The 25321-nt window shown below is 45.2% G+C and overlaps 1 protein-coding gene across 4 annotated transcripts in view; it reads right to left on the bottom strand.

Moving 5' to 3' along the window:
* The window catches only part of KIAA0232 (KIAA0232 ortholog), a 108723-nt gene that overhangs the window by 34511 nt on the left and 48891 nt on the right, over positions 1-25321 (bottom strand). For all 4 annotated transcript variants that reach the window (XM_034772931.1, XM_034772932.1, XM_034772933.1 and 1 more), the window contains one exon: positions 19075-19212. In XM_034772931.1, the coding sequence (XP_034628822.1) occupies positions 19075-19212 (138 nt within the window). The remainder of the gene's footprint in view (positions 1-19074; positions 19213-25321) is intronic.

Raw genomic sequence — 25321 nt, 5'->3', positions numbered from 1 at the left:
AATAGCATACTACAGATAACTTGTGTGGGTTGCAGTGGCTGTCAGTATATACATGCACCATCTACAGTAGCTTTTTTGTTTGTTTGTTTTAAAAAGTAGTACAGAAAGAGCTGGTCTTGTTTTCACTGTGTTCTGAAGAATGACTACATGAAAAACAACCTGTGGCAACTTTATAAAAGCTAAGCAATTTAAAATCACTACACTAACCTAACACAAATACATGTAAGAAAAAGGTATTCTGCTTACCATTATGCTGAAGAAATGAAAAAGTTTTGGATTAAAACACTCAGTTTCCTCCTGCATCACAAAACTAATACTTAAATCAGCTGACATACTGCATGCTGTTATGCACAGCAATCCTATGTAGCGAGCACTAGGTTAAAAAAAAGCCTACAGTGCAGAACGTCAAGCCTCTAGAGATCATTTATTCAACTTCTTACTGCACTGTGTAAAACAGGCTGCAGATTAGCAAAGTAACACCTCACAAGCAGTGCTAAAATGCTTTAATATTCTCTTGTAGACTGTGAGATGTATTTAACAAATCAATACAATATAAAAGTAATTTTCTGGTGTTTTGTTAAGGGATATATCTTAGCCGTTACACCCCAACTTTAAAAAAAAACTAAAGTAACCCAGCTACCGTCCGTTTGTCTCAGTAGGATATGTAATTATATGAATTTGCTTTTCTTAGTTTTAAGTTCTGCAATATTTATATTGGTTTTGATTATTGTAAGAAGTATTTATCCCAACATGAAATACACAGAGCTTAATCACAATAGCATTCTGCAACAATATCAAGTGGTTAACTCTCACGATTTCTGTCTTCGGGTGGAGTATGAAATATTGTTCGAGCTTATTTCAGCTACTAAGCTAGCTTCCAATAATAGTCCCTCTTTTTTTCCTCTTTCAAGATCTGGAGGTGGGGTTTCTAACCCACCACTTTTAAATTTTGTATTTTTAGTTTTTCCCTTCCCCTCAAATCAATCCCTCATTTTCCCTCTCTGTTCTAGTATCTTCCAGGATCCACTTACTCCCATTCCTCCCCTTTTTACTTCCATCCCAATCCATCAAAAATATTACTTTTTGGCACTCTGCCCACTTGTTAAGCACAGATATTACACTCCTCTGTCAAGAGTCTCCTGCAGTAGGTGAAGAAAAATAACGTTAAATATGAGGTCTGTAGGATTTCGTTTCTAGTTTAAAAAAAATAACAAATAGCTGTATTATAAAATCCCTCAAAGTGACATATACAGCCAGATGCAATATCAATGAAATGCATCCGGTTGAAACGTAACGCTTTAGATAACATTATGAAAGGTAGTAGGTTTCATATACTCATTTCCAAACTTAAGTATCTCTTGATATTTTTAAGAGGGAAAAAAAGGCAAAGACATTCTCTAACGAGAAGGGAGCCTGCACATTTTTTAAAAATTGTGGTCTTCAATTAGTACAGAAGATTTGCCTTTAAAAAAATAAGTTTACCGATTTGCTGCATTTGGAATACTGTATATAATTTAAAAATGTTGATTTAACCAATTTTAACTCACAAAGACAAAAACTGTCTCTGTCAACAATTATCTATGCCACGTTCCAGCCCATTAAAACGCAACTGTCAGAGGTATATCTGTAGGCAGGAGAGATATTTTGTGTCTTTAAGGCTTCAGCCAGGAGCTTCAAGAGATTGGGTCCCATTGGGAGCCTGAAGATTAGCTGTAATCTAGGATAAGTATATCAGGCCCAGTAGACTCATTCTAAAGCAGGGGTTCTCAAACTGGGGGTCAGGACCCCTCAGGGGGTCACGAGGTTATTACACAGGGGGTCACAAGCGGTCAGCCTCCACCCCAAACCCTGCTTTGCCTCCAGCATTTATAATGGTGTTAAATATATTTAAAAGTGTTTTTAATTTATAAGGAGGGAGGGTCACACTCAGAGGCTTGCTATGTGGAAGGGGTCACCAGTACAAACGTTTGAGAACCACTGTTCTAAAGTTTATTTGAATATAGTTACCATCCAATAGGTTTAGCATGTTTTCCCAGAGTTTCTGCTACCATGATGGTCACATCTCGAGATTATTTTACCAAGTTTCTAGTCTACATAACTGAAGGTAGCACGAGTAAGTAAGGATATTGGCTCTTTATCCTATTTTCAGTGGATCTGTTAAGAAGTCATTGCTTATTTCCTCCCAATGGTATTTGTCTAGGGGCCAGTTGACTGAGCTTGCCTTCTATGACATATCAGTGAAACAGCTCCCTGTACTGAGAAATTTGAACAATTCAGAGCTAGGTATTATAAATGACATCTTTCTAAAATTATTTAAAAAATATATGTACAATATAATCTACTTAGCTAGCTATGACTTTGCATCTTGTTCCATGTGAAGCAAGGTAAAGTCTTCCTTGTCCTGCCCTGAACTGTGTCCTAGCCTTTTCTTTGCTGGTCATGTCTTATTTAGCTACAAGTCTTTTCTATATTGGTGAAGCACCATAGTAAATTAAAGGCACTATCTTTTAATTGTTAATGATAATTATAATAGTGATATGAGAATTAGTCACTACAGTTTCCCTTTGGGTTCATAGTATACTTTAAATCTTAAAAAGCAATTCTTCATTTTCATAAAATACAGCTTTGAACAATGAGATACAAGTTCTTAGTTTGACTTTTTGATAGTGTATAACTGCAGTGCACCAGATTGCTTTTCTTGGCATGTGGCCTGTCACCAAGTGAAAGATTAAGCAGCTGTTCTGGGTGAATCAACTGTTAAGACATACGAACTGACTAAGGTACAAAATGTGACTCACCCCAACTGTACATTTGTTGCTAAACTTACTCTGTCAAATGTAGATGGTTTTTAAAGAGTCGATGTTTTCATTTGCTTAAAAGATTGCTTACATGTTACAAAATACAAATTATACTTTAATTGCACTGTAAAACATTTTTAAAAGTTTGAATATAAATTTAATGCAAATAGAAAAAATGTATCCATATTTACCTGAAAATTTCCTCTCTTTCAAGTAATAAAGTACACAGACCTGTTAAAATGGGTATTTCAGCCTGCATTCCAACTTGGAGGCAAAACCAGACCTCTCAGTCAGCCACTAGCAGCAAGGGAAAGCCCTGACTCCCAAAGTTCCCTCCGTCTGAGATAACTTTCACAGCCAGGGAATTCAAATCTACTTTCCTACATCAGAGATTGTGTTAAATATAATTTGTGGGGGGAAAACAACAATTTTTCCAACTGCAGAGCATAGTAATTTCCGCTAACTGACAACGAACCTCAATCCTTGAATGTCAATTTTCATTGCTCTGCCAGATGATCCATTTGTCTTTGGCTGGATCTGTGGCCCTTATTATTTGACTCAAGTATTTTTTCAGGTAAGCACAGATATATTTTCCTATTCTTTTTCTAAAGGTCCACAGACCCGTTATCATGGAATTTTCAAAGCAGTGTGCCCACAGGGTGGGAGGTAAATATCGTCTTCATCTTCCCCTAGTACTAAGCCATAGAAAAGACTTCTCCAAAAATAAAGAAAATGGCATTTGCTAAGACTAGTTAACCAAAATGCAGAATTTGATGAACACATCGCTGACTGGCAGATTTCAATATAGGAGACATGACTGTCTGCCCTGAGGTTGACAGTGCTTTGATAATTCACAGAAAGAGAAATATTTCTTGAATTTACGTAGGGAATGAATGTTATGATAGTTGTGAGAATCACCTGCCTGAATTAAAAATACAATACTAGGGCTTGATAGAGAGAGAAAGCTCCCAACTTCAAATAAAAAACCCTTATCTGATTAGAGATGGTAACATCGGCAGATCTATTCTAAAAGATCTGTGGCATAATGAAGCCTCCTGCAGGGCTTCAATCTGGGTAGTGCTGCAAGGAGCAGAATGAGATTTCAAGATTATGCTCTATAATCTTGCAGGGTTGGAATACTGTGGATGCCCTAAGGAAGCATTTAGTGCTGGGATTGGTATAATCTTTTTCTGATCTTTTTATTTGGATGTTTATACACACAAAATAAAGCCCTGCTGGAAGAACTCAAGGTTATGATTCACTGGTTTAACACAATAGTTAAAACTATGGATGTTGCACCAGCCAGCAGAATAAGTTCTATTGTTGTCTTCTATTTTGGTATCCTTAAACCCAATATCACTTCATCCAAGTATTCACTATAAACCCGTCTAGTTTCTAATGGCAGGACTGGTCTTGCAACCGTGGACTTCTGTGAGACCGTCAAATATCTAATGTGAGGCAGCCTGAGAGCCATAGCCTTGTCAGACAAAGGCATAAACAGTATCCATCCCCAGCTCTCTCATTCTATCTTTTTGTACTGTCCTAAGAAGCGGTGGGAAGTCATTCACTACCTCATTTCCCTGATCCAGACGCAGAGAGGGGTAAGCAGGGCACTTTATTTACTATTTCCAGATGCAAAGAGGTCAATCACCAGCTCAACAATTAACTTACAATGAATGAGATATTTCTAGGTGCAGGAGACACTCTGCTAATCCACCTTTTGCAATGCAAGTCTGTGTGTTCATCTCCCCTTTGACGGTCAGCACAAGAGATAGGAAATTCTGATCCAGCCAATGCAGGAAAATTCTCTTTGGAGTAGGGTTAATTCTTCCCAATTATCATATTCTTCCCAAATATCATATTCTTCCCAAATATCATGAAACCCCTATCAGACACGTTGACTGCGGTGACCAGAACAGATCTGTTATCCTGTGAAGGAGCAGTGCCCTGAGACCTCAGTGAATCATTGTGTTTCAGAGGGTGGATGCTGCACTGTCTCTTTCTAATATCCATTCCCTGAACTGAATCAGAAAGATAGTTAAAATAAAAATCTGCATTCACTAGCTGTGGGAACACAGCTATACATCTGAAGCTAAATCTCTCCCAACAGTTGAGACAAGATATGATGTGGAGGGGATACCTGGAATTACTGGACAGGCAGCATATGAACTCTTGATCACTAAAGCATACCTGCATAAGAACTGAATTTTTGTTTCTGTGGCACCACTTGTTTTCCTTTATGAACGTCTTCATCTTCTGCTTACATTCTTCCGAGATGAGACCTTGGTACCTGACAATATTCATCCTCAGCCCGGGTCTATCATAGACTTCCCTGGTACCATGTGTCTGACCTGAAACCAAGATACTCCAGGGACGTTATCACTGTGTGCTTGCTTCTGAACCCTAATCAGAAAAGTTGTCCAAGAAGAGAAGTGAATTTCCTTTTCCCCTTAAAGCCAACATTATTGCTACCATGATCCTGGAGAGACATCCTGGGAGAACATTTAAGATCAAATGATACTGATTGAGACTGGGTGAAGAAAAAGCCAGCCTCCCCTCTGAAAAACAATCATCAAAGGATGGTAAAATGGGAATGTTTTGAAGACAACGCTCCATCTGGAAAAACGGTTACTCACCATCTCGTAACTGTTATTCTTTGAGATGTGCTGCTCATAGCCATTCCAGTTAGGTGTGTGTGCGCTGTGTGCACAGTTCTCGGAAAGTTTTCCCCTAGGAGCACCTGTCGGGTGGGCTGTAAGAGCCCCATGGAGTGGCACCTGTATGGCGCTCAATATATGACTCTGCCAACCCGGCGCCTACTAAGTTCCTTCTTGCTGGCTACTCCGACAGAGGGGAAGGTAGGTGGGTCTGGAATGGATCTGAGCAACACATCTTGAAGAACAGTGATGAGTAGCTGAGTAACTGTTTTTTCTTCAAGTGCTTGCTCATATCTATTCCAGTTAGGTGACTTCCAAGCCCTACCTCGGAGGTGCGGTTGGAGTTATGGAGTGTCAGACTGGAGCACTGCTCTGCCAAAGGCTGCATCGTCTCTAATATGTTTGGTTATAGCATAGTGAGTGGCAAATGTGTGCACAGAGGACCACGTCACCGTCCTGCAGATTTCTTGAATTGGCACCTGAACCAGGAACGCTGCCAATAAGGCCTGTGTCCTCGTGGAATGGGTCATGAGAGCCAGGGCTGGAACATTAGCTAATTTGTAACAGGTGCGGATGCAGGACGTAAGCGACAATGAGATCCTCTGCGACGAGATCGGGAGACCTTTCATATGGTCTGCTACTGCCATGAATAGTTGGTTCGACTTCCGGGTCAGGCCTGAGCTGCACCTTGTCCCCAACGGAGGGGAGAGGAACGGGTGCCACCCTACTTATGTAAAACATTGCAGTTGTGTTGTCCGTCATGACTCCCACACATTGACCCCTTAAGTGGGCCTGGAAGGTCTAGCATGCTAGCCAAACCACTCTCAACTCCTTGATATTGATGTGGAGTGAGAGCTCGTCTTGAGACCAGAGGCCCTGTGTCTGAAGGTCCCCCAGGTGTGCAACCCACCCCAGTGCTAATGCATCTGTTACCAGGGACAGGGAGGGCTGAGGTCTATGGAAGGGGATGCCCTTGCACACATCTTGGTTGAGCCACCGGTCCAGGGACTGGAGGACGTGACCTGGAAGAGTGACCACAGAATCCAGACTGTCATGTCCCGGGTGGTACGCTGACGTAAGCCAAACCTTGAGAGGTCTGAGACACATTCTGGGATGCTGTACCACATATGTACAAGATGTGATTTGACCAAGTAGTCTCAGGCAGACCCTTGCTGTGGAGGTAGGGTACCGTCTGAGTAGAATCCCTTGCCCCCTAGCTGCTGAGGAATCTCCTCCGCTGCCCCTGAAGCAAGGAGCATTTGCACTTCCTGGATAAGGAGTTGCTCATGAGAAGGGTCCCTAAAGAGGGATGGGGAAGGGGGTAGGAGGGAGGGAAGGAGCAGAACTGGAGAGAATAGCCCACTTGTACCATGCGAAGAACCCAGCAGTCCAATGTTATTTGGGACCAAGCATGGTAGAAGTGGGATAGACAGTTCAGAAAACACGGTTGAGGATCCGGTCCATAGTCTGGCACGCTATCCCTGGGCGCACCTTCAAAAGGCCTGCTTGGAGCCCAAAGAGCTGCATGCCTGGCTCTGAGTGGATGAGGACTGGGATGGCTTCTGCCTCCCATTCCTACCACACTTCCTAGAAAAGTCCCATCTAGGATGCGGTTGGTAGGGACGTTGAGAGGTCTGTGGTTTAAAATGTTTCCGCTGAGTAGCCAGGGTGTGCACCCCCAGCGACTTCAGCGTAGCCTTCAAGTCTTTTAGGCTATACGGCCTAGAGTCAGTTTGCTCCGCAAATAATCCTGCCCCATCAAAGGCCAGGTTCTGGAGGGAGTACTGAACCTCGGGTGGCAGACCTGAGGCCTGCAGCCATGAGCTTCTCCTCATGGCGGAGGACAAGGTGCACGCCGCTGAGTTTGCAGCCTCCAGTGAGGCCTGTAAAGAGGTCCATGCCACTGCCTTGCCCTCCCTCAACAATAGCCCCAAACTCCTCCCTGGACTCCGAGGACAACAGTTCTCTAAATTTCATCATGAAGTTCCAGGAACTGAAGCTGTATTTGCTCACAATTGCCTGCTGATTAGCAATCCTGAGCTGTAAGCCCCCCTGTGGAATAGACCTTCTTGCCAAAAGGTTGAGTCCTTTAGAGTCCTTGGACTTTGGAGTGGGTCTGTGTTGCCCCTGCCTCTCACGTTCATTCACCGCCGACACTACCAAGCAGCAGGGCTGTGGGTGGGTGTACAAATACTTGTACCCCTTAGAGGGGATGAAGTATCTCCTTTCTACACCTGGATGGTCTTGATAAGTGGCAGGGCCACTCTAGGTGTACTTTCAGGGCCAGCATTTCTGCCGTCGGGGCCTCTTGTTCTGCCACCTCCTCAGCCTGTAGGCCCATATTGCACACCACTCTGCACTGCAGGTCCTTGTGGGCATGACTCTAATGGCAGCAGCCCTGAAGTAGAAGTCCCTGCCACAGCCTTTTCCAGAGAGGACGATGAGAATGCAAACAGGGTCATCCTGGACTTTCTGGTCTATCGGGACCTCCTACCCAGCCTCCTGTTCTGGGTCGATTATCCCTGGATCCACTGAAAGAGCAGAGGCCAGCTCCAGGCAAGGCACTGAGACTGCAGTTCCCTCAGCACCCTCGAGGGCAGGGTGGCTGGACGACCAGGAGACCTTGGACAAGGTACCCTGGGCCTTGTGATATGCCCAGGGGGTCCAAAAGGGCACTGTGCCAGCCTGTGCCATTGCGCCGGCCATGGCATTGTGCCGGCCATGGCATTGTGCCCACATCTGGACATCTATGTGCCAACCCGGTCCTGGTTCCGGCACGAGTATCTAAACCCCGCCTCCGAGTCTGAAGATGAAGACCGGGATCTGGATGGCCATGGCAGTGCTGAGGGAAGCTGGGCTGGTGATTGGTGCCATGAGGATGGGGAGCGGCGCTGTGACGACGACTTGTGCCGAGACCTTGAACTGTGCCAAGAACGGTACCTCCGCTGAGTCGGGGATCAGTGCCGGGATGGTGAGCAGTGCCGCAAGTCAGAGTGTCATTGTGAGATGGATCGGTGCCGGGACTCAGAGTGGTACTTCCCTGTCAGTACCGGCGAACGGTGCCTTGGAGATGCAGGCGGACGCAACATTGCCGGCTTGCCCCGTGACTGTACCTCCTTCAGTGGTGCTGGAGGCTTGTTGCAGAGGGTCGGGGACCCTAGTGCTGTCATGGCAATGAGGTCCCTCAAGGCCTCAAAGGTGTCTGGGGTTCACGGTAGCCCCACCTCTTCCGGCAGGGTCCCGTTTGCGGAGCCGAAGTTGACGTTGCCACCTCCAAAGATCTGTGCCAGGTGCTCCCCAAAGGAGTGGGTCTCCAAGATGGAAATCCATTACTATCCTGCTTCTGACGCCGCTCCTGTGGCACCGGGGATGGGACCAGGTCTTGTTGCGCCGAGGCGGATTGAACTTGGTGCTGGATCTTGCCGCGCCAAGCCGGATTGCAGTCACAGAGCCACCTCTATAAGAAGCTGCTTTAAACAGAAGTCCCATCCTTTTGTGTTCTAGGGCGAAACCCTTTACAAATCCTGCACCTATTGGCTTGGTGCGCCTCCCCCAGACACGTTAGACTGTTAGGATATGGTTATTTAAGCCTGTCTGTAAAGGCCTATACTTTAATACTTAAGTGTATTTTTATCACTTAACTAGTTATTCATTCTTTGTTTTATAACTATATCACAGTCCGCCTGTGTAAGGGCCTTCTCTCACTGTGACAGTCTGAGGCCCTGTTCTTAGGCTAAGGCCTTTGGCTAAGCAGCAGAGGCAGCCATAAGCTGGGAAGCGAACGGTCACATCCTCATATTCCAAACTAGTCACATTGAAATAAGGTGGTATTGGGCTGTTAGGAATACAATCCTGTCCTGATAATGCCTAACACCACCAGATAAAGATGGTTAAAGAAAACTTAGTTTGATAGCATCCTGTCTGGCAAGAAATCACTTCTCAATAGTTGCGGTTGTGAAACCCTCATTTCTGTACGTTTTATCTTTATGGCCCCCACTTTTCTATTGTTAATCTGTCTGGTTCTCTAATCATTTCTGTCTGCTGTATAATTAATTTTGCTAGGTGTAAGTTAATTAGGGTAGTGGGATATAATTGGTTAGAGAATTATGTTACAATGTTAGGACTGGTTAGACAGATTTCAGTAAAATGACTGGTTACGGCATAGCTGAGAATATTACTATATAAATTAGGGGCAAACAGGCAGTAAGTTGGGATTCGAAAATAAGGAAAAAGGAACTTGGATTTAAGCTTGCTGGAAGTTCACCCCAATTAACATTGAATTGTTTGCACCTTCGGACTTCAGGTATTGTTGCTCTCTGTTCACACGAGAAGGACCAGGGAAGTGGGAGGGTGCAGGAATAAGTCCTCTAACATAGACAAGCAGCATGGGCTATTTTATAGGACTTGCAGGGTTTGAACCCATGGGACCAAGGCATGTCCCGAGTCGCCAAGGTGAGATAGGCAGTCGGGGTGGAGGGCAGTGTTCCCTCTAATTTTTTATCACCCATATGCAGAATGCATTTTGTTATGTGTACCAATATGGAGGTGACATATTGATGTGCATAACAAAATTAATGTAGTGGGGGAGGGTCTGAGGGATTTGAAGCGTGGGAGGGGAGCTCGGAGCTGGGACACAGGGTTGGGATGCAGGGGTGTGAGGTTTCTGGCTGGAGGGGTGCGGGCTCTGAGGTGGGGCTGGGGATGAGGGGTCTGGGGTGCAGGAGGGTGCTCCAGGGCTATGGCACGGAGAGAGGACTCCCCCCCGCTCGCTTTCCCCGCAGAAGCACCTGGTTTGGGAGGGGTGGGGGAGGTGGAAGGAGAAGCGCCTCTCCCCACCTCGGCAGCTCCGGGGCTGCAGGATAGGCACCCCTTCCCCAGCCCCAGCAGGTACAGGCTGGGTTCGAGCAGGGGGAGGGCCACCCTGGCCGTGCCTGGGGCTGGGCTGGGCCGCTCCAGCCATGGAAGGTTTGGGCCACAGCAGAGTTGGGTCCGGCGGAGGGCTGCCCTAGCATGTCCAGGCTGCCCTGGCCGCAGCACGTCTGGGCAGCCTCAGCAGGTTCACTTACACTGGCCACTCAGAGCCATGGTTGCTTATCTGAACCTAAAAGGGACAAATGTTTTTTCCCCTTCCTAAGCTCTGCTCCATATATTTAGTAAGCTTTTAATTTGCACAGAGTTTTTTGTTAACAAAATTCTATTGTGCTGAAAATAATTCACCTTTATTAGCTCCCAACATATGTTGCAGAATGCCTATGTGTACTGAAAGCGCCCACTTGTTCTAAAAGTTTGACAACAACTCATAGGATGAGTGACAAACAGCGTAATCATCATCAACGTAGTAACATCACAAAATTAAAAGGTGCATTGAAAGGGTTTTATTCATAGATCTACACCAAGCACCACACAATTCCCAACAGGTCCCAAAATAATGTAACCAAGTAGAGCACAATAAACCAAAATACATCACTGTAAAGCCTGCTTGAGCTGTACAGCTCTGCGTTAAGCTCTTCTAATAGCCCTTGTATGCAACTGTTCAAATTCAGCAGACAGCCACTCCCACCTCCACCCCAGCAGCAACTTTCCCCCTCTGCTTCACAGATATAATGCAGTACACAGCAGACCGTTATAACCATTGCAATGACTGTGAGATCCAATCTTGTGAGTAAACACCACCAGCATCCATTCAATCTACCAAAGCACATTCAATTGTCTTTCTGTACTTGCTGAGCAGGTAGTTGAAACTGTCCTTGCTGCTCCCCCAAAATCACTATTGGCATTTCAACATCACCACTGGTAATCTGATAGTCAGGAAACAAAGTCCCTGCTTGTAACTTTTTGAACAGATCTGTGTTTTTAAAGATGCGAGTGTCATGCATCTTCCCTAACCAGGCAACACTGATGTTGGTGAAGTATCCCCCGTGATCCACCTACACTTGCATAACCATAGAAACGTGGCCCTTTCGGTTGATGTACTCTATGACAAGGTGGTCTGGTCCAAAATATGGATATGAGTGCCATCTCTCGCTCCACTGCAGTTCGGGAATCCCACTGCTGCAAATCCATCTACTATATCTTACACCTTGCCGAGAGTCACACTCCTGAGTAGCTGGAGATAATTAATGGCCCAGTATACTTGCATGACAGCAACCCCCACAGTGGACTTTCCAGTTCCAAAACCATTTCCTACTGACCGGTGTTGCAAGTTTCCACAGTTCAATCGCCACTTACTTCTCCACTGTCAGTGCAGGTCTCATTCTGTGGGCTGGGGTGAACTCTGCACCCAAATCCAGGAATGTGGGCTTGTATAACTAGAAGTTCTGCAGTCACTGTCCGCCATCCCAATCCTGCATTATGATGCAATCCCCACAGTCAGTGCTCGTTTACTGGGTCCAGAAGCGGCGCTTCACAATCTGCAGCTGCTCCATGAATGCCACCAACCACCTTGAACAGGTTCTCGCTTTGTACCACAGCCATCTGTCCTCCATTAAATTGTCATGTTCCCTGTTGATTCTGTTTCCTCTTCAGCTCTGCAAGTGCATCCTCTACTTGCAATGCTGCTAACAGTGGAGAGCTGTGCAGGCTCGATGCTTCTGTCAAAGATAGCGGACAACAAGGAGGGCCGCATGGGTTCGTGGCATTTTTTTTTAAAGTGCAAAAGTTATGGGATAGAGAAAGTTGCATATTGGGAAACTGTTCCCAGTCACCCTGAGCAACCTATTTCTGCCCCACTATGCACTACCAAAACTTCCCAAAAGACCATGCGCTGGACAGTGGCAAGTTGCACACTGGGATATCTACCCATGGGCATGGCACCATGCATTAATACAAGCAATCCTGGTGAGTATACAGAGCACTGACAAAAGGAGTCAAGTATACATGCGCAAAAGCAATATACTAACTGCAGCAGCTTTATGTCAACGTAACTTGCATTGGAAAAAGTTTGTAGTGGAGACATGGCCTAAAGTGAATGACGTCCCTCACCGTGAGGAACAGTTATGAGATACGTGTTAATACAATATTGTCATAATGCAACATTTTAAACAATTAGAATACGTGGTCAAAAATCAAGTCAATTACCAGTAGGTCATATTCACAGAGGGCACTTTAAAGGCTTTCAGAGTTAAAATACTTGAAAAGGAAAACCAACTTTGAAGCCCTACCTGTTCTCATGTAGTTTCTAATCTTTGAGGGCACCAGGCTGAGCCATGAAAACAATCACTCTGCTAGCAGACATTACTTTTATGATTACGTCTTCTTTTCTCTCAGGACATTTACATGAGATTGCCATCTCCTCAGCATCTCTTTTCAAACTGGTAATTATACTCCTTACTAGTCTTTTGGACAAGAAATTCAAAGTGTGCTCACAACAGCTATGTTACTGCTTTCCTCATCTTAGTAGTATTGACTCCTCTGAAGAGGAAAACTAGTTGCATGACACTTACGTCCTCTCACACATTTTGACTATCACCAGCAATTATAGTGAAATATTCAGATTAACATGGAGAACTGGAGGCATCAATGTTTGTCTTACAAGTAAACAGATCCACCCCAGCAGTTATTTTATCACATGTACACACACGAGATTTTTTGAACTTTACATCACCCATCCACATTCTCACATGCACTCACTAACAGGTGCTATAAACTGTTTGGTCTTCTCCTGACAGAAGATGTTCAGTCTCTACCAACCCTGATGAAGGGGCAGCCTTTTGAATTTCAATTTCCTCGACTTGTGGATGTACTCTCTCTATACACAAACACACACTATATCTATATATAAAAACACACACACACACACACGGTCCTGGGACGTCCCCTTCTGTTACAGATGAATATTTAAATGTAAACTTAACACAAAAAAATATATAAAATCTGATTTTCTACTAACAATTAGGAAACTAATTAGCAAGTATAATACATCCATTTTAGCAATTTATGATTATAAAGTAAGAAAATAAAGAACTGGCAAACGTAAATAAAAACAAAATAAATGGATCCATCTCTTGTTTCAATTACACCCTCCACTCTCAGGCCTGGTCTACACTACGAGTTTAGGTCGAATTTAGCAGCGTTAAATCGAATTAAGCCTGGACACGTCCACACAACGAAGCCCCTTTTTCCGACTTAAAGGGCCCTTTAAACCGGTTTCTTTACTCCACCTCCAACGAGGGGATTAGCGCTAAAAATCGGCCTTAACGGGTTGGATTTGGGGTAGCGTGGATGGAATTCGACGTTATTGGCCTCCGGGAGCTATCCCACAGTGCTTCATTGTGACCGCTCTGGACAGCACTCTCAACTCAGATGCACTGACCAGGTAGACAGGAAAAGCCCCGCGAACTTTGGAATTTCATTTCCTGTTGCCCAGCGTGGAGAGCACAGGTGACCATGCAGAGGTCATCAGCACAGGTAACCATGATGGAGTCCCAGGATCGCAAAAGAGCTCCAGCATGGACAGAACGGGAGGTACGGGATCTGCTCGCCATATGGGGAGACAAATCAGTGCTAGCTGAACTCCGTAGCAGTAAACGAAATGGCAAAACACTAGAAAAAGTCTCAAAGGCCATGAAGGACAGAGGCCATAACAGGAACGCACAGCAGTGCCGCGTGAAAATTAAGGAGCTAAGGCAAGGCTACCACAAAGCCAGAGAGGCAAACGAAAGGTCCAGGGCGGAGCCGCAAACATGCCGCTTCTACACAGAACTGCATGCCATGCTAGGGGGTGCAGCCACCACTACCCCAACCGTGTGCTTTGACTCCATCAATGGAGAATCACGCAACAGGGAAGCGGGTTCGGGGTACGAGGAAGATGATTATGAAGACAATGAAGATCGCTCACAGCAAGGAAGCGGAGAAACCGGTTTACCCAACAGCCAGGATATGTTTATCACCCTGGACCTGGAACCAGTAACCCCCGAACTCACCCAAGGCATGCTCCCAGACCCTGAGGGCACACAAGGGACCTCTGGTGAGTGTACCTTTGTAAATATTACACATGGTTTAAAAGCAAGCATGTTTAATGATTAATGATTAATGTGCCCTGGCAATCGCGACCAGTACAGCTCCTGGAAAAGTCTGTTAACGTGTATGGGGATGGAGCGGAAATCCTCCAGGGACATCTCCAGCTCTCCTTCATGTACTCCCAAAGCCTTTGCAAAAGGTGTCTGGGGAGGGCTGCCTTATCCCGTCTGCCATAGAAGGACACTTTACCACGCCAGGCCAGTAGCACGTAGTCTGGAATCATTGCATAACAAAGCATGGCAGCGTATGGTCCCGGTGTTTGCTGGCATGCAGACAACATCCATTCCTTATCTCTCTGTTATCCTCAGGAAAGTGATATCATTCACGGTCACCTGGTTGAAATGGGGTGATTTTATTAAGGGGACATTCAGAGGTGCCTGTTCCTGCTCGGCTGAACAGAGAATTGGGTGTGTGTGTGTGTGGGGGGGGGGGGGGGGGTTGTGCTGCATTTTAACCTGGAAACCGCACCCCCCCCTTTTACACTGCAAACCCATTTTAAAGGGCCAACCCAACAGGTGCNATTACAGAGAATTGGGTGTGTGTGTGTGGGGGGGGGGGGGGGGGTGTTGTGCTGCATGTTAACCTGGAAACCGCAGCCCCTCCTTTTACACTGCAAACCCATTTTAAATGGCCAACCCAACAGGTGCTTGGTATGGGAAATGAGGACGCTACTGTTTGAAACCATTCCCACATGTTAAGAAGGTTAAAAAAGCCAAGACTGTGGCTTACCAGGGCTGCCTGCAAGCCGAAATCTGTTGCCTGGCACTGTGTGAGTGATCTCTCACACCAAACCGGCAGGCCCTCAATATAAGAGGAAAAATGCGACCTTGTAACGAAAGCACATGTGCTGTCTAATGTGAACAGCAAAATTTAACGTGAAAGAGTGTACCCATTGTTCTCTAAAATGTGTCTTTTTTAATCACCTCTCCCTTCTCCTCCACCAGCTGCAAATGTTTCTCCTTCACAGAGGCTAGTGAAGATTAGAAGGAGAAAATGGCGGACTCAGGATGATATGTTCTCAGAGTTCCAGATGTCCTCCCACGCTGACAGAGCACAGCAGAATGTGTGGAGGCAGTCAATGTCAGAGTGCAAAAAAGCACAATATGAACGAGAGGAGAGGTGACGGGCTGAATCGCGGGCTGAAGAGAGCAAGTGGCGGGCTGAAGAGGATAGGTGGCGTCAGCTTGCTGACAGAAGGCAAGAGTTGATGCTCTGGCTGCTGGAGCATCAAACTGATATGCTCCAGCGTATGGTTGAGCTGCAGGAAAGGCAGCAGGAGCAGAGACCGCCGCTACAGCCCCTGTGTAACTAACAGCCCTCCTCCCCAAGTTCCATAGCCTCCTCACCCAGACACCCAAGAACGCGGTAGGGGGGCCTCCGGCCACCCAGTCACTCCACCCCAGATGATTGCCCGAGCATCGGAAGGCTGGCCTTCAATAAGTGTTAAAGTTTTAAACTGCAGTGTGTCCTTTTCCTTCCCTCCTCCCCCACCCCTCCCGGGCTACCTTGGCAGTTATCCCCCTAGTTGTGTGATGAATTAATAAAGAATGCATGAATGTGAAGTAACAATGACTTTATTGCCTCTGCAAGCGGTGCTCGAAGAGGGGAGGGGAGGGTGGTTACTTTACAGGGAAGTAGAGTGAACCGGGGGCGGGGGGAGGGAATGGCGGAGGGTTCAGCAAGGAGAAACAAACAGAAGTTTCACACCGTAGCCTGGCCAGTCACAAAACTGGTTTTCAAAACTTCTCTGATGCACACTGCACCCTGCTGTACTCTTCTAACCGCCCTGGAGTCTGGCTGCGCGTAATTAGCGGCCAGGCGATTTGCCTCAACCTCCCACGCCACCATAAATGTCTCCCCCTTACTCTCACAGATATTGTGGAGCGCACAGCAAGCAGCAATAACAATTGGAATATTGGCTTCCCTGAGGTCTATCCGAGTCAGTAAACTGCGCCAGCACGCTTTTAAACATCCAAATGCCCATTCCACCACCATTTGGCACTTGCTCAGCCTGTAGTTGAACAGGTCCTGACTACTGTCCAGGCTACCCGTGTACAGCTTCATGAGCCATGGCATTAAGGTGTAGGCTGGGTTCCCAAGGATAACGATAGGCATTTCAACATCCCCAACGGTTATTTTCTGGTCCAGAAAGAAAGTCCCTTCCTCCAGCTTTTGAAACAGACCAGAGTTCCTGAAGACGCGAGCATCACGTACCTTTCCCAGCCATCCCATGTTGATGTTAGTGAAACATCCCGTGATCCACCAGGGCTTGCAGCAGCATTGAAAAGTATCCCTTGCGGTTTATGTACTCGGTGGCTTGGTGCTCTGGTGACAAGATAGGGATACGGGTTCCGTCTATTTCCCCACCACAGTTTGGGAATCCCATTGCAGCAAAGCCATCCACTATGACCTGCACCTTTCCCAGAGTCACTACCCTTGATATCAGCAGGTCTTTGATTGCGTTGGCTACTTGGATCACAGCAGCCCCCACAATTTGCCCATTCCAAATTGATTCCCGACTGACCGGTAGCTGTCTGGCGTTGCAAGCTTCCACAGGGCTATCGCCACTCGCTTCTCAACATGAGGGCTGCTCTCATCCTGGTATTCTGGCGCTTCAGGGCAGGGGAAAGCAAGTCACAAAGTTCCATGAAAGTGCCCTTACGCATGCGAAAGTTTCGCAGCCACTGGGAATCGTCCCACACCTGCAACACGATGTGGTCCCACCAGTCTGTGCTTGTTTCCCGGGCCCAGAATCGGCGTTCCACGGCATGAACTTGCCCGAGTAACACCATGATTTGCACAATACTTTGTGAGAGGTCTATGTCCATGTCAATTTCCTCATCACTCTCATTGCCGCGCTGCAATCGCCACAATCGCCTCCTCGCCTGGTTTTGCTTTGGCGTGTTCTGGGTCTGCATATACTCCAGGATAATGCGTGTGGTGTTCATAGTGCTCATAATTGCCACGGTGATCTGAGCAGGCTCCATGATCCCAGTGCTATGGCGTCTGGGCTGAAAAAAAGGCACTAAACTATTGTCTGACGGAGGGAGGGAGGGGCGAGTGATAACATGGCTTACAGGTACAGGAATTAAAATCAACAAAGGTGGCTGTGCATCAGGGAGAAACACAAACAACTGTCACACAGAATGGCCCCCCAAAGATTGAACTCAAAACCCTGGGTTTAGCAGGCCATTGATTTCACAGAGGGAGGGGGAAGCAAATGAATACAGAACAAATCTCTCCATCTATTTTTTACATCTTAAGCTGGCAGCAGACTGCAGCATGACTGATAGCCATCGGCATCTTCTGGGTGCTTGGCAGAAGATGCTGTACTACGACTGCTAGCCATCATCGTCAAAACGGTTCAATAGGATTGCCGGCAGGACTGAGTCTCCAGGAGACAAAACATGTCTGCCCAGGTGCCTCTGACCGAACTCACTGAGGAATACGACGATGACGGCTATCAATCGTAATACACCATCTACTGCCAAAAGGCAAGAAGCTGCTGCTGCTGTGTAGCAATGCAGCCCCACGTCTGCCAGCACCCAGATAGCCGATGATGGCTACCAGTCATACTGCACCATCTACTGCCAAAAGGCAATTAGCTGCTGCTGTGTAGCAAGGCAGTACCATGTCTGCCAGCACCCAGATGACATATGGTGACGGTGAGCTGAGCTGAGCGGGCTCCGTGCTTGCCGTGGTATGTTGTCTGCACAGGTAACCCAGGTAAAAAGGCACGAATCGATTGTCTGCCGTTGCTCTGACAGAGGGGGAGGGGCCTGACGACATGTACCCAGAACCCCCCCGCGACACTGTTTTTGCATCATTCAGGCATTGGGATCTCAACCCAGAATTCCAATGGGCGGCGGAGACTGTGGGAACTGTGGGATAGCTACCCACAGTGCAACGCTCCGGAAGTCTACGCTAGCCTCGGTACTGTGGACGCGGTCCACCGACTTAATGCACTTAGAGCATTTTATGTGGGGGGACACACAATCGACTGTATAAAACAGATTTCTATAAAACTGGCTTTTATAAATTCGACCTAATTTCATAGTGTAGACATACCCTCAGAGACAGAACCACCAAGTAATTCCTTTCTTGTTCATGGAAATGACATGAAAGATCAGGGACACTGCTCACCACTGGAAAAAAACCACAGCCATGAATGCTCTTTGAGCTATAAGAGCCAGCTAGTCCATTCCCCAGTGCTGGTGTATATCTTTAACTACAAAGTGAAACTTAAGATTTTTTTTAAAAAGTGTCATTATGCAAGTTTACTGCTATATAGGCAGTGCAGAGACTTCAGAGGTGTCTGAGGCCTGGGCAAGAACCCTGGCAAGAACAGCTGAGGCTTGTAGATCGAACAACATGTCACACAGTACATACTATAGAAGGCTTCAATACATGTATGAAATCTGGGTACAGATTCAGTCATCATACAGGGACATAGAGCTCTCACAGACACCTAAGGCAACTAATTAAATAATTTAACCCAAGTAAGAAGTCCACTTATTAAAAGGCTAAACACCTTAAGTTAATATAGCCAGTTTTGAAGAGCATTACTCTATTAAAGAATCAATTAAATAATCCAAACTTACTTCATCAGAAGCAGAGCGAAGACACTGGACAGCTGCCTGTTTTTTCATTTCCTCTAGTGTTAGATCAGAACACTTCTTCTTACTCTTTCCCCATTTCTTGTAAGCTCCTTTTTCCCAGCCCAGGAAGATGTCATTCTCCTAAAATAAGTTAAAGGAAAATGGATCAAAATTAACAAAAAGAAGATTTCATTAAACATAATTTATAACACTTATATAATCCTCTCAACACCCACATGAAATGAGTAGACAGCTATCATTTCAGATCTGAGAAAACAGAGGTACAGAGAAGTTTGTCTCCCAATACCTTGCTTAGTCCACTAGACGACGGGTCAGCAACCTTTCAGAAGTGGTGTGACGAGTCTTCATTTATTCACTCTAATTTAAGGTTTGGCGTGCCAGTAATACATTTTAACATTTTTAGAAGGTCTCTTTCTATACGTCTATGATATATAACTAAACTACTGTTGTATGTAAAGTAAATAAGGTTTCTAAAATGTTTAAGAAGCTTAATTTTAAATTAAATTAAAATGCAGAGCCCCCTAGACTGATGGCCAGGACCCAGGCAGTGTGAGTGCCACTGGAAAATTAGCTCGCGTGCCAAAGATTGGCAGATGACAGAACAAGGAGCAATGGTCTCAAGTTGCAGTGGGGGAGGTCTAGGTTGGATATTAGGAAACACTATTTCACTAGGAGGGTGAAGCACTGGAATGGGTTACCTAGGGAGGTGGTGGACTCTCCTTCCTTAGAGGTTTTTTAGAGGCCCGGCTTGACAAAGCCCTGGCTGGGATGATTTAGTTGGGAATTGGTCCTGCTTTGAGCAGGGGGTTGGAATAGATGACCTCCTGAGGTCCCTTCCAACCCTGATATTCTATGATTCTACCCCTGCACTAGACCATGCTGCTTCTTGAGACTCAGCATACACCTACACTGCAATCTCAACGGTGACTGCAGCACAGGAAGAGATACCTTTGCTAACTTTACCAGCACTAGCATGGCTAAAAATAGCAGATCAGGCTTCACCATGGGCTAGGAATGCAAGTAAGTACTCTCGATCCTCGGCCCTTGTACAGTCCACACTGCCACATCTAAACTATAGCTATTTTTAGCTATATTAGTACAGGTATCTCTACCCTTGTGGCCATCACACTTTGGATTATAGTGCAGACATACCCTTAGTTGGGTGAAATTGACTGTGATACTTCATTGAAAAATATCTGCCCTTACAATACTTGAAAGGAAAATTTAAAAATTTCAAATAAGCTTTTAGCACCCATTTGCTGTGAAGCCGTTCCCTTAACAGTTAAAGCAATGAGAATAAACATCTGGAACTGACATCATCAGGTAAGTTGGGGAAGACAAGGGGGCAGAAACTGATGCTTTCTTTCCTTAACATTAATTTGTGTCTTCTTTTAATTCTCAACTATTTATGAGTCATGAAATAGATACTTAGAATCATCTTTAATAGCCTATGTCAACCCATTTTTATGTTTACTCCCAGTTACACTTCACTACTTGTATTATCTTATAGTTAAGGCTACATTTTAGTCACGGGTAAACAAAAATTCATGGCCTGTGACCTGTCCATGACCTGTCCCAGCCAATGGGAGCTGTGGGGGCGGTTGCCTGCAGGTAGAGACAGTGCACAGAGCTGACTGGCCATGCATCCATCTAGCAGCTGAGTAAGAGGAATGTCGCCACTTCCGGGGAGCCCCCCAGGTAAGCACCGCCCAGAGCCCTCTCACCCCGCTCCATGCCCCAGTCCCCTCCTACACCCAAACTCTGCTGCTGCTGGGTGTTGGGTGCGGGGGCCCCGAGACTGCCCCAGCAGCGCCTGATGCACCGGGTGCAGGAGCTGCCTAAGCTGCCCTGAGCCAGGTGCACCGGCTGCTGCATAAGTCACAGAGCACACAGAAAGTCATGGAATCTGCGACTTCCATGACAAACTCGCAGTCTTACTTATAGTTCTGTCCCTGTTTAACACATGCTACTAAGTAAATATTTTCTTTTATCACTTAAAAGCTAAGGAAAAAACTTAATACTTTTGCTACAAACTAACTTCGTTTTCCAGCGTCTCACAACTTATTCATATTTGACTGTGACAACCAGGGTCCAGACACTTCTAGGGGAGGACAGGGGGTCTCTGAATCCCAAAGAATAAACAACTGACTCAACTGGTTGTATGTAATGTTATAGTGTACAAAAACACGTCAAGTAAGGTCTTTTATGAAAGCTCATAACATTCTGAAATTGATGGCCATTAGCCGATATGTATACAGGTTATGGTAATATATATTATGCACACATGCATATATTCATCTAAAGAATGTGTGCGTGTAGTTGCATCACCAGAGAGAGAGAAATTGTAACCATGATGCAACTACAGCATCAGCTATGGGTAATGTAACAATCAAGCAGCAAGACGGCCCTCGGGGGCGGGGGGGGGAGGGAAACAAGCATGGGGACAAGGGGGATCCAGTGAATATAGTGTATTTAGATTTTCAGAAAGCCTTTGACAAGGTCCCTCACCAAAGGCTCTTAAGCAAAGTAAGATGTCATGAGATAAGAGGGAAGGTCCTCTCATGGATTGGTAACTGGTTAAAAGTTAGGAAACAAAGGGTAGGAATAAATGGTCAGTTTTCAGAATGGAGGGAGATAAATAGCAGTGTTCCCCAGGGGTCTGTACTGGGAATATTCAACATATTCATAAATGATCTGGAAAAAGGGGTAAACAGTGAGGTGGCAAAATTTGCAGATAACTATCTTGAGTAGTTTTGTAAGTCCCAGGCAGACTGCAAAGAGCTACAAAAGGATCTCTCAAAACTAGGTGACTGGGCAACAAAATGGCAGAAGAAATTCCATATTGATAAATGCAAAGTAATGCACATTGGAAAACATAATCCCAACTATACGTATAATGATGGGGTCTAAATTAACTGCATCTAGTTAGCAACCAGGCAAGAGTTGTAGACCAAGCTGGATGAACAAGCATCTCAGAGAGGTGATTAAGAAAAAGCAGAAAAGCCTACAAGGAATGGAAGATGGGAGTAATCAGCAAGGAAATCTACCTTATTGAAGTCAGAACGGCCAAAAGGCATGTACAGTTGGACCTTGCAAAGGGAATTAAACCAATAGTAAAAGGTTCTATAGCCATATAAATAAGAAGAAAACAAATAAAGAAATGGGACTGCTAAACACGGAGGATGGAGCGGAGGTTCAAAATAATCTAGGCATGTCCCAATATCTAAACAAATACTTTGCCTCAGTCTTTAATGAGGCTAATGGGGAGCTTAGGGATAATGGAGATATCCTATCTCCTAGAACTGGAAGGGACCTTGAAAGGTCATCGAGTCCAGCCCCCTGCCTTCACTAGCAGGACCAAGTACTGATTTTTGCCCCAGATCCCCAAGTGGCCCCCTCAAGGATTGAACTCACAACCCTGGGTTTAGCAGGCCAATGCTCAAACCACTGAGCTATCCCTCCCCCTGGTAGGATAACAAATGGGAATGAGGATATGGAGGTAGATATTACCACATTTGAGGTAGAAGCCAAACTCGAACAGCTTAATGGGACGAAATCAGAAGACCCAGATGATCTTCATCCAAGAATATTAAAGGAACTGGCACATGAAATTTCAAGCCCATTAGCAAGAAGTTTTAATGAATCTGTAAACTCAGGGGTTGTAATGTACGACTGGAGAATTGCTAACATAGTTCCTATCTTTAAGAAAGCGAAAAAAAGTGATCCGGACAACTACAGGCCTTGTATACTAATATATCTGTTAGTATACAAGGTCTTGGAAAAAATTCTGAAGGAAAAAGTAGTCAAGGACATTGAGATCAATGGTAATTGGGACAAAATACAACATGGTTTTACAAAAGGTAGATCGTGCCAAACCAACCTGATCTCCTTCTTTGAGAAGGTAACAGATTTTTTAGATAAAGGAAACGCAGTGGATCTAATTTACCTCGATTTCAGTAAGGCATTTGATACAGTTCCACATGGGGAATTATTAGCTAAATTGGAAAAGATGGGATCAATATGAAAATTGAAAGGTGGATAAGGAACTGGTTAAAGGGGAAACTACAACGAGTCGTACTGAAAGGTGAATTGTCAGGCTGGAGGGAGGTTACTAGTGGAGTTCCTCAGGGATCGGTTTTGGGACCAGTCTTGTTTAATCTTTTTATTACTGACCTTGGCACAAAAAGTGGGAATGCTAATAAAGTTTCCAGATGACACAAACCTGGGAGGTATTGCCAATACAGAGAAGGACCGGGATATCATACAGGAAGATCTGGATGACCTTGTAAACTGGAGTAATAGTAATAGGATGAAATTTAATAGTGCAAAGTGCAAGGTCATGCATTTAGGGATTAATAACAAGAACTATTGTTATAAGCTGGGGAGGCATCAGTTGGAAGTAACAGAGGAGGAGAAGGACCTCGGAGTATTGGTTGATCACAGGATGACTATGAGCCGCCAATGTGATATGGCCGTGAAAAAAGCTAATGTGGTCTTGGGATGCATCAGGTGAGGTATTTCCAGTAGAGATAAGGAGGTGTTAGTACCGTTATACAAGACACTGGTGAGACCTCATCTGGAATACTGTGTGCAGTACTGGTCTCCCATGTTTAAGAAGGATGAATTCAAACTGGAACAGGTTCAGAGAAGGGCTACTAGGATGATCCAAGGAATGGAAAACCTGTCATATGAAAGGAGACTCAAAGCGCTTGGCTTGTGTAGCCTAACCAAAAGAAGGCTGAGAGGAGATAGGATTGCTCTCTATAAATATATCAGAGGACTAAGTACCAGGGAGGGAGAGGAATTATTTAAGCTCAGTACCAATGCGGACCCAAGAACAAATGGATATAAACTGGCCATCAGGAAGCTTAGACTTGAAATTAGACAAAGGTTTCTAACCATCAGAGGAGTGAAGTTCTGGAACAGCCTTCCATGGGGAATAGTGGGGGAAAAGATGTATCTGGCTTCAAGACTAAGCTTGATAAGTTTATGGAGGGGATGGTATAATGGGAGAGTCTAATTTTGGCAATTAATTAGTCTTTGACTAAATATGCCCAATGGCCTGTGATGGGATGTTAGATGAGGTGGGATCTGAGTTACTACAGAGAATTCTTTCCTGGGTGTCTGGCTGGTGAGTCTTGCCCACATGCTCAGCGTTTAGCTGATTGCCATATTTGGGGTCGGGAAGGAATTTTCCTCCAGGGCAGATTGGCAGACACCCTGGGGGGTTTTCGCCTTCCGCTGCAGCGTGGGGCACAGGTCACTTGCTGGAAGATTCTCTGCACCTTGAACTTTAAACCATGATTTGAGGACTTCAATGGCTCAGACACAGGTTTGATACAGAAGTGGGTAGGTGAGATTCTGTGGCCTGCATTGTGAAGGAGGTCAGACTAGATTATCATAATGGTCCCTTTTGATCTTAAAGTCTATGATTCTATGAAAGATTTTGGAGTCATTGTGGATAGTTCTCTGAAAACAGCCACTCTATGTGCAGAGGCAGTCAAAAAATAAAAAATAAAATAAATAGAATGTTGGGAATCATTAAGAAAGGGATAGATAATAAGACAGAAAATATCATTGTCTCTATATAAATCCATGGTCCACCCACATCTTGAACACTGCGTGCAGATGTGGTCACCCCATCTCAAAAAAGATACATTGGAATTGGAAAAGGTTCAGAAAAGGACAACAAAGATGATTAGGGGTATGGAATGGTTACCATATGAGGAGAGATTAATAAGACTGGGACTTTTCAGTTTGGAAAAGAGACAACTAAGGGGGGATATGACAGAGGTCTATGAAATCATGACTGGTGTGAAGAAAGTAAATAAGGAAGTGTTATTTACTCCTCATCATATAAGAACTAGGAGTCACCCAATGAAATTAATAGGCAGCAGGTTTAAAACAAACAAAAGGAAGTATTTTTTCACACAATGCACAGTCAACTCTTTGCCAGAGGATGTTGTGAAGGCCAAGACTATAACAGGGTTCAAAAAAGAACTAGATAAGTTCATGGAAGATAGTTCCATCCTGGCAAGGGTGGTGTCTCTAAGCCTTTTTTTGCCAGCAGCTGGGAATGGGCGACAGGAGATGGATCACTTGATGATTACCTGTTCATTCCCTCTGGGGTACCTGGCATTGGCCACTGTCAGAAGACAGGATACTGAGCTAGATGGACCTTTGGTCTGACCCAGTATGTTCTTATGATTCCTATGCCAATACTTTACAG

Source organism: Trachemys scripta, chromosome 5, assembly GCF_013100865.1.
Source record: "Trachemys scripta elegans isolate TJP31775 chromosome 5, CAS_Tse_1.0, whole genome shotgun sequence".
NCBI classification, from domain to species: domain Eukaryota; kingdom Metazoa; phylum Chordata; order Testudines; family Emydidae; genus Trachemys; species Trachemys scripta.
Note: the sequence above shows the minus strand (reverse complement) of the source record. Positions and strands in the feature narration are given on the sequence as shown.